A 15302-nucleotide genomic window follows, 5' to 3' on the forward strand; every position below is an offset into this window, starting at 1 on the left:
TCGATAGTCGTAGCGTTCTGTGTAGTATAAATTCTGTCGTACTTCTCCAAAAATAACAAGAGCCGGTTCCCCCCCTCGAGTTCAGAGCTCATAAGTCGAGTTCGCCCCGCGTCTAAGCTTTCAACTGCGTCACTTCGTCCCTCGCTGCGTAACTTCGAAACCTCGTCCACTGCGTTTACTCGTCGATACCGTCTCGACAAACCCTTCGACTTCGACTATTGTCGAAGAAACTACGAACCGCGTCCTAGCTAAGTCCACCCTATCAAGTCGTGTCCCTTCCTTCTACGATACATCGAAGAGCTCTGCCGAGCTTCAATCGTCGCTAACTTTCCACAGCCTCCGAGTAGCTTCGACGACGTGTCGAAGCCACCTCGTACCTTCCCCGTTGTTCGTAACCTTTGCCAAGGGTGTTTCTCGTGTTCACTCGAACCACGGGACACCTTGCTGCTAACTCCCCTCTCACTAAGACTATAATCCGTCTCTCTAGTCCCTTTAGATCGCACCTAGGTTAGGGGTTAGGGTTTCGTAGGTCGTATCAGCGCGTCATCGCGAATCTCCTTCAGGATTTTGAGCCGATCTGCAGCTGCAGGCATCACAGACATCGGATTGATCTGTACTTGGATCTCAGGATTGTACCCTTGATGCAGGAAGAATGGGGAGTGCCCGGTTGCGGAGTGAACTCAGTTGTTCAATGCGAATTCCGCGAGCGGCAACTGCTTCGCCCAATCATCCTGCCTGTGGCTGGTGAAAGCATGCAGGTACTGCTCGATTTCCTGATTCCAACGCTCCGTCTGGCCGTCTGTCTGGGGGTGGAATGCTGTGGACAGTGCCGGCTCGATCCCTAGTCCCTTGTACACCACATGGAGATATTTTGAAGCAAACTGGGGACCTCGGTCTGATATGACCTTGGCCGGGGCCCCATGATGCTTGAACACATCGCGGATGTACAGGTCTGCCACACCTTCTGCCATCAGGGTTTCATGACAGGCTGAGAAGTGGAGCTGCTTGGTAAAGCGGTTGGCGGTAACCAGGATTGAATTGAATCCATCAGACTTCGGCAAGCTGACGATCATATTGGTCGTGATGACCTGTCATGGGTGTTCGGGGATCTCGTTCGGCTTCAGCGGTCCCTGGGGCTTGGCTGGGAATGTCTTGGTACGGTTGCACACGTCGCAGGTGCTTACGTACTCATTGACAAATTTAGACATTCCTGGCCTCAGTAATTCTGCGATACGAGCTCAAGGGTTTTGGCACGACCACCATGTCCAGCAATCGGCGAGTTGTGGTGGATCTTGACTATATCCTGCCGGAGCTCCGCGTTCTTTGGGATGTACATGCATCTGCGGAACAGCAAAAGCCCTTGTTTGGCATTCCACTCCTCGAAACCCCTTTGCAGCCGGGGCGGCCCGAGGTCCTGCACCTTTTCAAGTACCTCGGCCACCTCTCGATCCTTCTCCGAACATTCCCGGATGCGCTTCAGAAGCAACTGATCAGCTGTCACCGAAGCGTGGCCGCGCCTGGCAGAGGCAATGCGGAACCTTTCTGGTTTGAGAACCACCTGATCGGTGTTATCATCCTCATCGCCGATCTGATGGTCTGATCGACGCAACAGGGCATCAGCCTTTCCATTCGACATTCCGGCTTTGAGTGTGATGCGAAAGTCAAAACGAGCCAGAAACAGCGACCATCGCACTTGACGACGCGTGAGGTGCTGGGATGTACGCCAGTACTCGAGGTTCTTATGATCGGTTACGATCTCGAACTGATTGGGTAACCCCTCGAGATAGTGGTGCCAGTCATCTAGTGCCTCAATGATCGCGAGCATCTCCTTATCGTAGATCTCGTAGTTACACTGGGCAGGGTCCATAGCGTGAGATCTGAAGGCGATAGGGTGCCATTTGCCGTCGTCCTGCTTCTGCATCAGCACGCCGCCCGTGGCGTAGCCTGAGGCATCAACCTCAATGCGCGTTTCTCGGTTGGGATTGTACAGCGCTAGGACTGGAGTCGTCGCAAAGAGCCGCTTGAGCTCGTCAAAGGCATGTTGTTCCTCTTCGCCCCAATGCCATGGGTCATTCCCTGTGAGCCGGTCAAGTGGTCGCGAGTTCTTAGCGAAGTCTTTAATAAAGCGGCGGTGGAAATTGGAGAACCCCCGGAACTTCTGAACGTCCTTTTTGTTCCGGGGTACCGGCCACTCATTAATTCCTTTTAGCTTCGCGGGATCCATTGCTACCTCATCGCCACCGAACACATAGCCGACGTAGTCGACCTTGGGGACGTCCCATTCGCACTTCTCAGGCTTCAGGAATAGATCGTTGTCCTGAAGGCGGCGAAGAACCTCGCGTGTGACCCTCTCATGCTCCTCCTTATTGGTAGAGAAGACGAGTATATCGTCCAGGTACACGAGGATCTTTCCACCGACGATGAGATCGTGGAAGATCTCGTTCATCATCGCCTGGAAGGTTGCGGGGGAATTGGTGAGGCCAAAGAACATTACCAAGGGCTCGTACAACCCCCGGTTGGTCACAAAGGCCACCTTCCATTCGTCACCGGCTTTGATCCGGACGTTGTTGTATCCCCATCGGACATCGAACTTCGTAAAGAGCATGGCACCACGGAGCTTATCCACCATCTCGGCGATCAACGGTAAGGGATAACGATTCTTGACCGTGATCGCGTTCAGCCGGTCGTAGTCCTGTACGGGTCGAAGTGTCCCTTCCTTCTTTTTGATGAAGAAGAAGGGGGACGAGATAGGCGACTTTGACTCCCGTATGTAACCCTTCGCTAGTTGCTCCTTTAGGAATGTATCGAGCTCCTCCTGTTCGTTGCTCGACAATGGGTATACCTTTGAATGAAACGTGGAGTAGCCGGGCACGAGTTCGATCGCATGGTCGTACGGCTTCCTTTCGGGTAACCGCTCTGATGCTTCTTTCGAGAAGACCTTCAGAAACTCGTGGTACTGTTTGGGTACCGACTCCTCGGCGGTTTTGACAACCTTTTTCTTGATCTCTTCCTCAGCGAACAGCTGGGAATACGTGTGCCCTGCTGCGACAAACAACTGAGGGGCGCCGGGAAGTGTGACACCCTGCTCCCAGGCTTCAATCAAGACAGCCTCATTCCACTCTACTTCCGTCAGATCTTCCTCGGGTTCGAAGTCCGGGAGTACCTTACTCCGGCAAGCACCTATGACCGACCGTCTGGACTTCTGCGAGCGCCTGCGCGCCGTGGGCCTGACCCCCGTATCACGCATAGTCGCTGCTTGCTCCATTCGGCCAGTCCTCCTGGCACTGCACGTTTCAGGGCATCGCGACAATTTGAGGGAGCCCTTCTCCCAATCTATTTCTGGGTTGTGCTCGCGTAGCCAATCCAACCCAACGATCACATCCTCTGGACCAATGTCCGTGACTGTAAACACTGTCTTCTCGACGTGTTCTCCTATGTGCATCTGTAGTACGGCTACCTCCGAGATGCTTCCGTCTTTATTGAGCGTTCCATCGATATTGTAAAGCGGAATTGGCTCTTTCAATTTCCGCGTTTGTACTCGATTCTCCGTGATGAAACACTTGTTGATGAACTTCGTAGTGGCTCCGCTGTCCACCATTGCAACTATATCTTTGTGCCGTCTTTCTCCTTTGAGGCACACCGGGATGTGGAAGTGCTGGGACCCCTGGTCCAACTCGTAAACATTCGCGGTCGCCAATACATTGTACAAATTGTTATTACGAGGTCCGATGCGTGCGGCACGAAGCGTGGACCGGATCAAAAACCCTCCTCCTTCATTGCCCGATAGTGTTCGAGCTCCTCGCGCATCGACTTCACCTGTGCCATTAAGTCCACCAGCTCCGATTGCTCGGATTTCGCTGAAGCGGCACTTATACTTGCCGAGGGTGTCGTCGTGATGGGGGCGCTTGTTGCCGCCTGGGTGGATCCCAAGGCAACCGTAGCCCGCGCGTCGGCGCGTTTTGTGTAAGGCTTGTCCTTACAGTTGGGGCACTCGAAACGTCGGTACCCTTGCTTCCCACAGCCGAAGCATGTGCCGGGGAAGTCTCCTTTTCCGACGGCCGCATTGATGCTGGCCGAAGCTGCGTGCGTCGTAGGTGCACCTCCACGTGCCCCACCGCGACCTCGACCTCGGGCCGAGAAGAAGTTGTTCAACTTGGGCCGACGGGCCCGGCTAATGTCGAGGATCTGCTCGACCTCAGTGGCTCGCTTTTCAGCGGCTCGCCACGTGGTGAAGGTCTCGAGCTCGATCTTTCGGTATACGCGGGAGGGGATGCCACTCAGGTACTTGTCGCGTAGTTCCAGGTCCCCATACCCGGAACGATCCGCCGGACCCTTGAACAGTGCAGAGAACTCCGCAGCGGTGCGTTTTTCACGGACCGACTTGTCCGCGCAGAGCTTCGCCAGCTCTACTTGTGCTGCCGCCTCGTCGTCGAGATTTCCGAAGTGGGCCTTGAAGGTGGCGGCAAAGGCCGCTTCGTTTGCGAAGGGGGTCGTAGCCCCTTGCACACCTATCTGCACCGATATGAGCTGGGCGAAGTAGGGGGTTGCCCAGGCGCGGGTATCACCGTCGAGCAGGCTCAGCGCAACCTGTACTTTGAGCTCGATGGTGGTCAACGACGTGTTGACCATCCAGTAGATGCGCAGCTGCGACAAGAACCTGTCGCAATCGATGACGGTTTTGCCATCGTATCGGAGAGGGAGGAGGAGTTTTAACGTCTCCTTGTCGAGGGCGGCTGCAGGAGACGACATTATCGGCGTCGGGGGGGACGGAGGACGCTGCGGGGGCGGAGGCGGCTGTGGTGGCCTTCCGCTGGCCGAACTTCGGGAGGAGCGAGTGCTCGAGCGGCCTCTCGGCGGAGTCGGTGGTGAAGGCGCCGGAGGAAGTTCGGCGGAGGGGTTACGTACGTCAGGGACTGCTGACGCGGAGGCGAGCGCTGTCAGCGAGGCGGGCCGAGCAGGATCCGCGGACTCGGACTCCGAGACTCCTTCTTCACTGTCACCCTCCTCAGGCTCTGGCTCTGGCGCAGGGTTTGGAGGGAGATCTCCTCGCGCTTGGTCGGCGACAGTTTGAGGGAGGCGGGAGGTAGGGGAGACAGGGCGAGAGTGCCGCGAGGCAGATCGAGATGCGAGGGTGCTTCGGGGTCCAAGCGGGTGTTGCGCTCGTCGGATCGCCTTGTAACGAGGGTAATCTTCCTCGATCGATCGGGGTGTCCGATTTGGGCACGGCTGCTGCTCGCAACGGTAGAGGACAGTCTCAGGGCCGTCTGGGATGTAGACGTCGATGAGGTCCTGGGAGTCGAATGCGTGGATCTGGCCTTGGCAGGCAGCCACGTTGGATGGGGGGAGGACGGGGAGGTGCGCGTACTAAAAATGGCCGTACTACACTAGCTTACGCTACAGCGCCCGAGAAGACCCTGAGGTTCACAGTTCACGTGGGGCCCAGTACTGCTTTTGACTATTATGCAGAAGGAACCTAGTCCACACGTCCGTGAGGACAAATACCGCCCACTGAAGTGCAGGTGTTGAAGAGTTCATTCCTCAAGGGATGGCGATGTATGGTGAAGCTATTTACGTATCGTATGTACCGTGAAGTATCGTAGGGGTGCGCACCACCCGACCTGTAGGAAGTGAGTGTGAGTGTTTGGGTTCCAATGAACGCCGGCCACTATGGAGTTTCGACCTAATGTCGCGACTTGAGGTCAAGCGACAGGGGAATACCTGAAAGCAAGGGGCGTCCGACTGGTTCTCACCGAAGCGATGGTGAGCGAGGCTCAAACCTAAGGCTAGGGACAAGAATGTATTAGTTAGTAAGTAAAAGAAGTAAGTACAGGAGAGCTTACTGACCTAGGGACAAGAGGTCGAAACTGAGGTCCCTAGGGCAGCAGAGGCCGGTTTATATACAGGGGGAGATAAGGGCAGGCTGTGCGCGCTGGTCCGTGCGCAGCTGGTCCGTGCGCAGCATGCCGACGCGGCCCCGGGGGCCGGTGAGTCAGAGCAGCTGTGTCAGCGGAGCCTGAGCTGTGCCGTGCGCTGCCGCCCATCTAATCTAATCGTACAGTAGATAACGATGCGTCCATATCAGGCAGGTGGTACAGAGGTCGCGGGTTCGAGCCCGCGAAAAGGAAAAAATTAAAAAATGGCTAGACGCCGTACCAAGTCGTGACAACCGTAGCCCGCGCCTCAGCGCGTTTTGTGTAAGGTTTGTCCTTACAGTTGGGGCACTCGAAGCGTTGGTATCCTTGCTTCCCACAGCCAAAGCAGGTGCCGGGGAAGTCTCCTTTTCTGACGGCCGCATTGATGCTGGCCAAAGCTCTGTGCGACGAGGGTGCACCACCACGTGCCCCGCCGTGACCTCGACCCCAGGCCAAGAAGAAGTTATTCAACTCGGGTCGACGGGCCCGGCTGATGTCGAGGATCTGCTTGACCTCAGTGTGAGAACGACGCTGGAAAGACCGCCGGCAGACAACATCCTCGATGGACAGGAATCAATGGGTGATTAGGTTACAAACCGATGGGGCTACCTACGGCGCGCGACACCTACATAAGTCCTATTCCCACACTGGTGCACGACCACGTGACCCGGGCCAGCAGCGACGCTTGCCCGACATACCCAAAAGTCAACACTCAGTGGCCCGCTTTTCAGCGGCTCGCCACGTGGTGAAGGTCTCGAGCTCGATCTTGCGATATACGCAGGAGGGGATGCCGCTCAGGTACTTGTCACGTAGCTCCAGGTCCCCATACCCAGAGCGATCCGCCGGACCCTTGAACAGCGCGGAGAACTCCGCAGCGGTGCGTTTTTCACGGACCGACTTGTCCACGCAGAGCTTCGCCAGCTCCACTTGTGCTGCCGCTGCGTCGTCGAGATTTCCGAAGTGGGCCTTGAAGGCAGCGGTGAAGGCCGCTTCGTTCCTGAAGGGGGTTGTAACCCCTTGCACACCCATCTGCACCAACGCGAGTTGGGCAAAGTAAGGCGTGGCCCAGGCGCGGGCGTCGCCATCGAGCAGGCTCAGTGCAACTTGTACCTTGAGCTCAATGGTCGTCAATGACGTGTTGATCAACCAATAGATACGGAGTTGCGACAAGAACCTGTCGCATTCGATAATGGTCTTGCCATTGTATCGGAGTGGGAGAAGGAGCTTCAGGGTCTTCTTGTCGGGGGCGGTCGTGGGGGAGGACATTACCGGCATCGGGGGGGACGGAGGATGCTGTGGGGGCGGAGGCAGCTGTGGTGGCCTTCCACTGGTTGAACTTCGAGAGGAGCGAGTGCTTGAGCGGCCTCTTGGCAGAGTCGGCGGTGAAGGCGCCGAAGGCAGTTCGGCAGGGGGGGGGTTACGTATGTCAGGGACTGCTAACGCGGGGGCGAGCGCTGTCGGCGAGGCGGACCCAACAGAATCCCCAGACTTGGACTCCGAGACTCCTTCTTCACCGATCTCCTCGTACTTGACTGGACTCGGCGACAGTTTGGGGAAGGCGGGAGGTAGGAGAGACAGGGCGAGAGTGCCGCGAGGCGGATCGAGATGCAAGGGTGCTTCGGGGTCCGAGCGGGTGTTGCGCTCGTCGGATCGCTTTGTAACGTGGGTAGTCCTCTGCGATCGATCGGGGTGTTCGGTTCAGGCATGGCTGCTGCTCGCAACGGTAGATGACAGTCTCAGGGCCGTCTGGGATGTAGATGTCGATGAGGTCCTGCGAGTCGAATGCATGAACTTGGCCTTGGTAGGCAGCCACATTGGATGGGGGGAGGACGGGGAGGTGCGCGTACTAAAATGGCCGTACTACACTAGCTTACGCTACAGCGCCCGAGAAGACCCTGAGGTTCACAGTTCACGTGGGGCCCAGTACTGCTTTTGGCTAGTATGCAGCAGGAACCTAGTCCACGCATCCGTGAGGACAAACACCACCCACTGAAGTGCAGGTGCTGAAGAGTTCGTTCCTCTAGGGGTGGCAATGTATATAAGGCTATCTACGTATCATATGTACCGTAGGGTATCATAGGGGTGCGCACCACCCGACCTGTGGGAAAGGAAAGTGAATATAAAGAGTCCCGAGGGGACGCCGGCAGCTTGGGGAGTTTCGACCTAATGTCGCGACTTGAGGTCAAGCGACTGAGGAAAACCTAAAGGCTGGGGGCGTCCGACTAAGTCTTACTGAAGCAATGGTGAGCTGCGCTCAAACCTAAGGCTAGGGACAAGAAAATGTATTAGTTAGTAATGTAAGAAAGGATACAAATAGAGGCTTACTGACCTAGGGACAAGAGGTTGAAACTGAGGTCCCTAGGGCAGCAGAGGCCGGCTTATATACAGGGGACGTTTAGGGGAGGCTGTGCGCATTGGTCCGTGCGCAGCTGGTCCGTGCGCAGTATGCCGACACAGCCCCGGGGGCCGGTGAGTCAGAGCGGCTGTGTTAGCAGAGCCTGAGCTGTGCCGCGCACTGCCGCTCCATCTAATCTAATCGTACAGTAGATAGTGACGCGTCCATATCAGGCAGGTAGTACAGAGATCGTGTCACGACTTGGTACGGCGTCTAGCCGTTTTTTAATTTTTTCCTTTTCGCGGGCTCAAACCCACGACCTCTGTACTACCTGCCTGATATGGACATGTTGTTATCTACTGTATGATTAGATTAGATGGGGCGGCAGCGCACGGCACAGCTCGGGCTCCGCTGACACAGCCACTCTGACTCACCAGCCCCTGGGGCCGCGTCAGCATGCTGTGCACGGACCAGCTGTGCACGGACCAGCTGCGCACGGACCAGCACGCACAGCCTGCCCTAATCTCCCTATGTATATAAGCCGGCCTCTGCTGCCCTAGGGACCTCAGTTTCGACCTCTTGTCCCTAGGTCAGTAAGCCCTCGCTTGTATTACTTACTTACTTACCAATGCTAACTTAACTTGTCCCTAGCCTTAGGTCTGAGCCTAGCTCACCATCGCTTCAGTGAGATAAGTCAAACGCCCCCAGCATTTGGTTTTTCCCCTGTCGCTCGACCCTAAGTCGTGACAAGGTCCCTGCCTGAAAGTGTTTTTTGCTCAGTCAGACTTGCCGAGGATATGGTGCTCGGGCGCCCGGTCACCCTCGCGGAGCAAGCAATCACACCGTGATATGCACATTCAGGGCATGTGAATTAATGAACTTGCGTCGGAGGCCGTCCGTCCCTGCAAGGTGTATCTAAAGAAACCGCCATATGCGAAATTGGCAATCATCAACTTGACGCACTTGTAGCCTTCGCCAGCGCTCGAGGCATTCCTATACTTACGGGCCCGTATCTTGTATCACCCTGTACAATCCGGAGACTTCGATCAGGAGGCAGTGGTCACGAATAAGGAAAGCTTACCTTGTGACTCTATGTTCGCACGAGGTTTGATGTTGAGCGAGATGTGCCGGCCACTTACCTTACGTGTACAATATTAGCTGGAGGATCCGAAGACAGTGGATGCCTTCCCACAGGATCTGGAAAGAGACCCGTTATGTCGGTCCGTGCCATCTGGCCATTGAAGAGGCCCAGACGGTGGTCGTTACCAGCCGAAGTTACCAACAATCAACGCCCGATGGCGGGAGTGAATGAGTTGAGCAGAACGACCGCGTTTGAGCCAACGAGAACAGAGCGGAGCTTGAAAACAACGTCTGCAGCGCTCGATCTGGCCTGGAGGAAGGAGGGACCCCCCCTCCAGATGCAAGCGTGACAATCCAGACTCTTCGGCGTCCAATATCACTAGAGCAGTCGTTTTCGAGGTCAGTCAGATCAGCCACGTTGCCGACACGATTTGAGGTTGAGGTCGGTTATGTTCTGCAATCGCGTCCAGACCTCCGCGGGAAGGCATCCAGTCTCGTGATGGACCGATCCAATCTTGTGCTCAATATCGGGATCATCTAGATCTCTAATTGTAGTTAGCGCCCTCTACTCGAGCCACCAACCAACTTGATATGAATATCATAGTCAACAATCGATTCTGGGAGCGTGGATGAGTGACCCATGATGTGCAAGGTGCGCTGTACCAGATCTCTAATGCGGAGGACGAAGATCACTCTTCTGTACACATATCAACTTCAAACGTTTACTTGAAACGTAAGTTGCCGATCTGCGATACCCTCCAACGTACGCAGCCGTCGACCATTTTGGGACGACCATCTCTTATTGAGCCACGAAGGCTTATCAAAATCTTGTCACGCACAGGAATCAACACCCACATTCGGCGCCGAGCCTGAGGATATTCGCCTATGACGTTCACAAGTAGAACTAACAGGTTTGATGACTATGCTCATTACCTTGGTCACTACACAGATTCTGCGGCTATCAACTGTTATACAAGTTCGAAGTACGGGCGTGAAACCGTGGCATGACAAAGCCTCTGCCGTACCATATGCAAGCGCACCGTCGCTGTCGCCTGACCTAGAACCTGCTACGGTAGCTGTCAAGCTGGAAGCTACCAGGCAGGTCCTGTACCGATGACGATCCGTATGATGTCGCAGATGAGCCAACGCTCTCCTGCGCGATTTCAGAAGAACGAGGCTCTCGATCGTCTGCCTTGCGTTTCTTTCCTTCGCGTTGATGTTCTCGTGCATGCAGCCGCATCCCGTAGAACGAAAGATGCTGCACGATGTTAGAGAATGCTATGGGAAGTCTAGTAGAGCCGTCACATACCTTCGTTAAATCAGTGGAAGCGTGAAGACCTGGAAAGTCTTTCGTGGAGTATATATGGAAGGGGCCTCCGAAGCACTGAGCAAGCGCAGGATGTCCATGAGTATGCCGGACATGGGAGAAAATGTCGTATGCCGAGTACCGTAGCATGTATGTCCCCTCGGACCTGACTGCTAAATCCTGTACGATAGACGTCAATGTCATCACGGCTTGGTTTTATATAACCGCGGATGCTTGCGGTTATATAGATGCCTCTGAAGAGGAGGAACGCACCGAGAATATGAACATCAGGGACTTCTTCCCCTTGTAGTCAATACAAATCGCAGCAACGGTGATCGTGCCCGCGATGAGTTGAGTACATTTTGAACTCTCTGATAATGCATGACCTCCATAGTACGCTACCACGTCAGACCGAGGGAGACTTTCTGGGAAGCTGTGGCTCGATGCATATGGCTGTTGAGATGTCGTTGGGGCTACTGTCAGACGGAGAGGGGGTGGATAGGTGTACACGGGTCGAAATATTTGCGCAGGAGGACTGGGTATCACGAAGGGGCTTGAGCCGAATCCTGGTGTAGGACCAGGGGGCGCAGGCCTCTGAGGCAAGCCAGGTAAGCTGAATGCAGGATCACGCAGGGGCATGGCACGAGAAGTAGAACCAACAGCAGAAGAACGATTGTATACCGGAGGCAGGATCACGTGCTGGTGGGGATTCGACGCTGGTGACGTTCCTTGGCCAGCAGGGATGCCTGCGCTGATAGTGTCAGGGATCGGAAAAAGATCGGCTTGACATACGAGGCCAACATTGTTGAAGGAACTTGACGGCATTCACGTTAACATTGCGAAAATCAAAGGACATGGGCACGAACCCATAATCGGAAATTTCCTCTTCTACCCGAGCGTTGATATTGTATCCGACTCTCCGGTACAGTTTCATGAGCACAACGGGCGGGGGATCGAGTGCCCTACGATCCTTGTGCCCATATCTGCCGGCGTTGAGTTCATACCGACTCATGATATTATAGAGCACCACTCACTTGCGACCCATCTTTGCTGATTGTACTTCTTCCAGCTCAGCACGAAGTGTCATGCCAGCCAATGGACCGGCGATGAATGAGACAGGCAACCCGATGGTCGAAGACGGAACTGGCTGTACATGAACATGCTGAGAGAAGGACATTACGCCTGGCCTTGAGCTAGGGGCCAAATCGTCGTTCTACTGATTGACGGTTGCTGGGTTAAAGGGCGGAGCTTGTGCTCGTGAAAGACATGAATAGGTGTGACATACACTAGTACTCCGCTTCTCCAAACAATGGGCCAGGCTAGTGCGGTGATTGGAGTGTTCTGGCCCCAGATTTCGGCGGGCGCAGCAATTGGCTGTGAACCAGCCCCACCAACCAGACCCCTGGATCGGAATGATGCCGCGGAGTCTGGCCACACTATGGGAGCACATGTTCACACTCCGCGTCTCCTCTTGTGGGTAGCAGACGTCGATCGCGCCCAGCATCAGCCGCCGCTATGCCGGTATATACTTCCCTCCTTCCCTTCTTTCCTCCTTCCAATCTTCCCCAGGTAAATGTGAAGAAGTAGAAGTAAACAACAACGGAGTTCATCAACTATATACTCTCAAAATACGTTGCGATTGAAATGCGAGACAGCAGCGCGTTCGCCGTGAGAGAAAATATAGAGTACAGAGATTAGGTATGTTCGGAGATTGAATGTCTAATCGCGTCACATGCCTCGCAATGCCTGCCTCCACGGCAGTAATCCTGGCGCACATTGACTCCTTCAATTTCCCCTTTCTCGTACAGAGTGCGAAATGGTGGCTGGTTACGAGCCTACAATATAAGTAAGTCTGACGTAGTCACATATAGCAGACTAGACACGTGTTCCGGGGGTTTCGCTGTTTCCCTCCGCGCAAGGAAGCAACATGTAGTGATCAGCGACTGGCAGACTTTTGTGTCATGCTCTGTGACGGCGGACACGGCGGACAGCAACAGATACGGTCACGTGAAAATGCTTATACGCGTTTATTGCTAACGGAGGTGTTAAATTGTTTTTAGATCTGACGAAGAGTCATAGACATCCCGCAAGGGAACAGGCTTTCCATAATCCAAGTCAGCATGCTCCGATATTTGCCTCGAACACGTAGAGAGAATCTTTCGTGATTATGCAATGTGAGCGGAGGTGACTTTCTGTTCGGACTTCAGACTGCTTGTTTAGGATGATTCCCTAGAGCAACGCCCCCTTATTATAGCATTATAACTCAGCGATGCAATCCTTAGCGACACAACTTTAAAGACCTGCTTCCTTTTGCGTATATCTTCGCAAATCGAAGATAGTCCCCTTCTAGATTCACCTGCGCCGCACAACGAAAGGGGCGATTGCATTCCGCCTTTTGCGGCGAAGCGATAACCCGTGCATATGTCCGGCCCCCTTCCATGTAGCATGTTCCCATGAGGCACATCTTCCATTCCCATCGTCAAGTACGTTGACCCAAGTAAGGTGCTACGCCACCCTCAGGTGCGTTTGTGATGTAATTCAAGGTCAGCGCGGGCTGAGACTCACGGCGTTCTCAACGCTGACCCTGACAGCCCTGACTCCGGAACTCTATGTATGAATTTGTTTCGGTTGCCCAGCTATGGTACGCGCCGCTTGGATACCGGAATAGCGGGTCTGAACTGCATGCGGACGATATTGTACGAGCGGGCCTGATGAGAATCATACATCAAGTTCCCCGTCTTGTGAAAGGGGAGAGCCCATGCCCCGGTATCTCGTAATATGATGCACAATTCCTACCGGCGCGATCCATCGTGACGGTGACACGGAGGGGTAATGATGTCGTGGACTTGGCCATGGTCCGATTTTCAAACACAATGTCGGTGCGTGCCTCGCTCGTGTCGAGCGCTATTACAAGCTCTGCTTCCGACCAATAGAGACGAGGAGGTATCTCGCTGTCAGAAGGCACATCGGTGAGTTGGTGGATTCTGATGACTGCGTGCAAAGCGAGAGCGCGATACCATAACAAAAGACCCTCCCCTGGGGATTAAACCGTGGGACGTGGGTGGGGCGGAAAGGCACGGTAACGTCTTCGAACCTACTATTGAGTCTCGCCGCGAGTTAATCGCGCGATCGCATGGGGTACACGCGCTTGCTTCGCAACGCGATCCGCAGACATCCTCCGCCTACCCGGTAGAGCCCAGTGATGGATTCCGAGAGGCCTGCCTTTTTCACCCGGTCTAATCAGAGGTTCTCGCACAGGGGCCTCCGAATACCCGAATGCTGTGGCAGAGTTTGGCTACCCACATGCAGGATCATTTCGTATGAAAGCCATGCATGTTCGCAGGGATTTCGTTGTGGGACATTCTGCACGAACTCAACAATGTCCTATCTTGGATAATACATACATGTAAGCAACGAGGTTGAGAACGCCGCTTCTCACTTTCTCCACAACGTGTGAAATGATGTGCGAGCCGAATCCTTATACATCGCCGAAGTGCACATGTGCATGATTGAATCGCCTTCGGACACTGATTGTACCCGCAATACATACTGAGCCAAATGCAGGGATCATGCCACTGAGGCGTGCAAGCTTCAGCGCAACAAATGGCTGCCTTAATCGTGGATATGAATCAGTGCCGACTCCATCGTACGTATTGATCAGGAAGCCGAGAACGCGGAGATGTATCCCATACAAGCCACCCTACACAGCGAGCTGCCCGGGCAGCTGGCTGCCTCTGGAAAACGGCCAGTATTAAATCGCGCGTCTCGTCGGAACCGCAGCGGATACCTCCCTAATACAAGGTTGTATCTGCATTCGCTCCGTTTCGTGAATCGTGCAGACTGGACACAGTACATGTCAGGATTGTGTAGGCCGTAAGGGACTTTCTCAGTACGCGTGACTAATGCAGAACTGAGCTTCCCCGCCTCTCGCAAGGCTGGAATACCCTACATGCCTTGTCGTTGAAGCTTGATAACCGAGCTGGTAGAGCCAAAGGGGACCAGTGGTGGCTAGATAAAGTCTCACTAGGCTACTAAATAAGATATGTACATGTAAAAGCGACACTTAATCTCGCTGGAAAACAAGCGGCTAAGTTTCGCTGCTTTTGAGCGCCCAAATGTGGCTGAAGGTTGCTGAAAGCGTCACATATGACTACGCGTGACGGAGCCGTAATTTGATCACGTTCTCGGCTCGCGAAGGGCTGACCAGCCAATGAGGTTGGCGAATTCTGCAAGCGTAACTGTCACGAGTTGGCACGGCATCTAGCCGTTTTTTAATTTTTCCTTTTCGCGGGCTCGAACCCGCGACCTCTGTACTACTTGCCTGATATGGACGCGTCGTTATCTACTGTACGATTAGATTAGATAGGACGGCAGTGCGCGGCACAGCTCGGGCTCCGCTGACACAGCCGCTCTGACTCACCGGCCCCCGGGGCCGCGTCGGCATGCTGTGCATGGACCAGCTGCGCACGGACCAGCGCGCACAGCCTCCCCTAAACTTCCCCTGTATATAAACCTGCCTCTGCTGCCCTAGGGACCTCAGTTTCGACCTCTTGTCCCTAGGTCAGTAAGCCTGTCGCGACTTAGGGTCGAGCGACAGGGGAAAACCAAACACTGGGGGCGTTCGACTTATCTTACCGAAGCGATGGTGAGCTAGGCTCAAACCTAAGGC

General features: G+C 54.6%; 2 protein-coding genes across 2 annotated transcripts; both read right to left on the reverse strand.

Annotated features, from left to right (window-relative positions):
• Nucleotides 1-4905: 4905 nt before the first annotated feature.
• POSPLADRAFT_1098528 (hypothetical protein) lies at nucleotides 4906-5962 on the reverse strand (the record flags this gene model as incomplete). Its single annotated transcript, XM_024483168.1, has 5 exons — nucleotides 4906-5364; nucleotides 5573-5618; nucleotides 5751-5783; nucleotides 5841-5844; nucleotides 5902-5962. Coding segments are annotated over 5 exons (603 nt in total), but the record flags the coding sequence as incomplete, so codon positions are not given.
• Nucleotides 5963-10235: 4273 nt separating this feature from the next.
• POSPLADRAFT_1038431 (hypothetical protein) lies at nucleotides 10236-11873 on the reverse strand. The gene is made up of 6 exons (XM_024477386.1): nucleotides 11668-11873; nucleotides 11500-11616; nucleotides 11294-11447; nucleotides 10907-11227; nucleotides 10637-10813; nucleotides 10236-10585 (listed from the first exon to the last, which is right to left on the reverse strand). The coding sequence occupies exons 1-6, from the start codon at nucleotides 11808-11810 to the stop codon at nucleotides 10385-10387; spliced, it is 1113 nt and encodes a 370-aa protein (XP_024342692.1). The 5' UTR covers nucleotides 11811-11873; the 3' UTR covers nucleotides 10236-10384.
• Between the last annotated feature and the right edge of the window lie 3429 nt (nucleotides 11874-15302).

The sequence above is a fragment of the Postia placenta genome (genome assembly GCF_002117355.1).
Source record: "Postia placenta MAD-698-R-SB12 unplaced genomic scaffold POSPLAscaffold_2, whole genome shotgun sequence".
NCBI classification, from domain to species: Eukaryota; Fungi; Basidiomycota; class Agaricomycetes; order Polyporales; family Adustoporiaceae; genus Rhodonia; species Rhodonia placenta.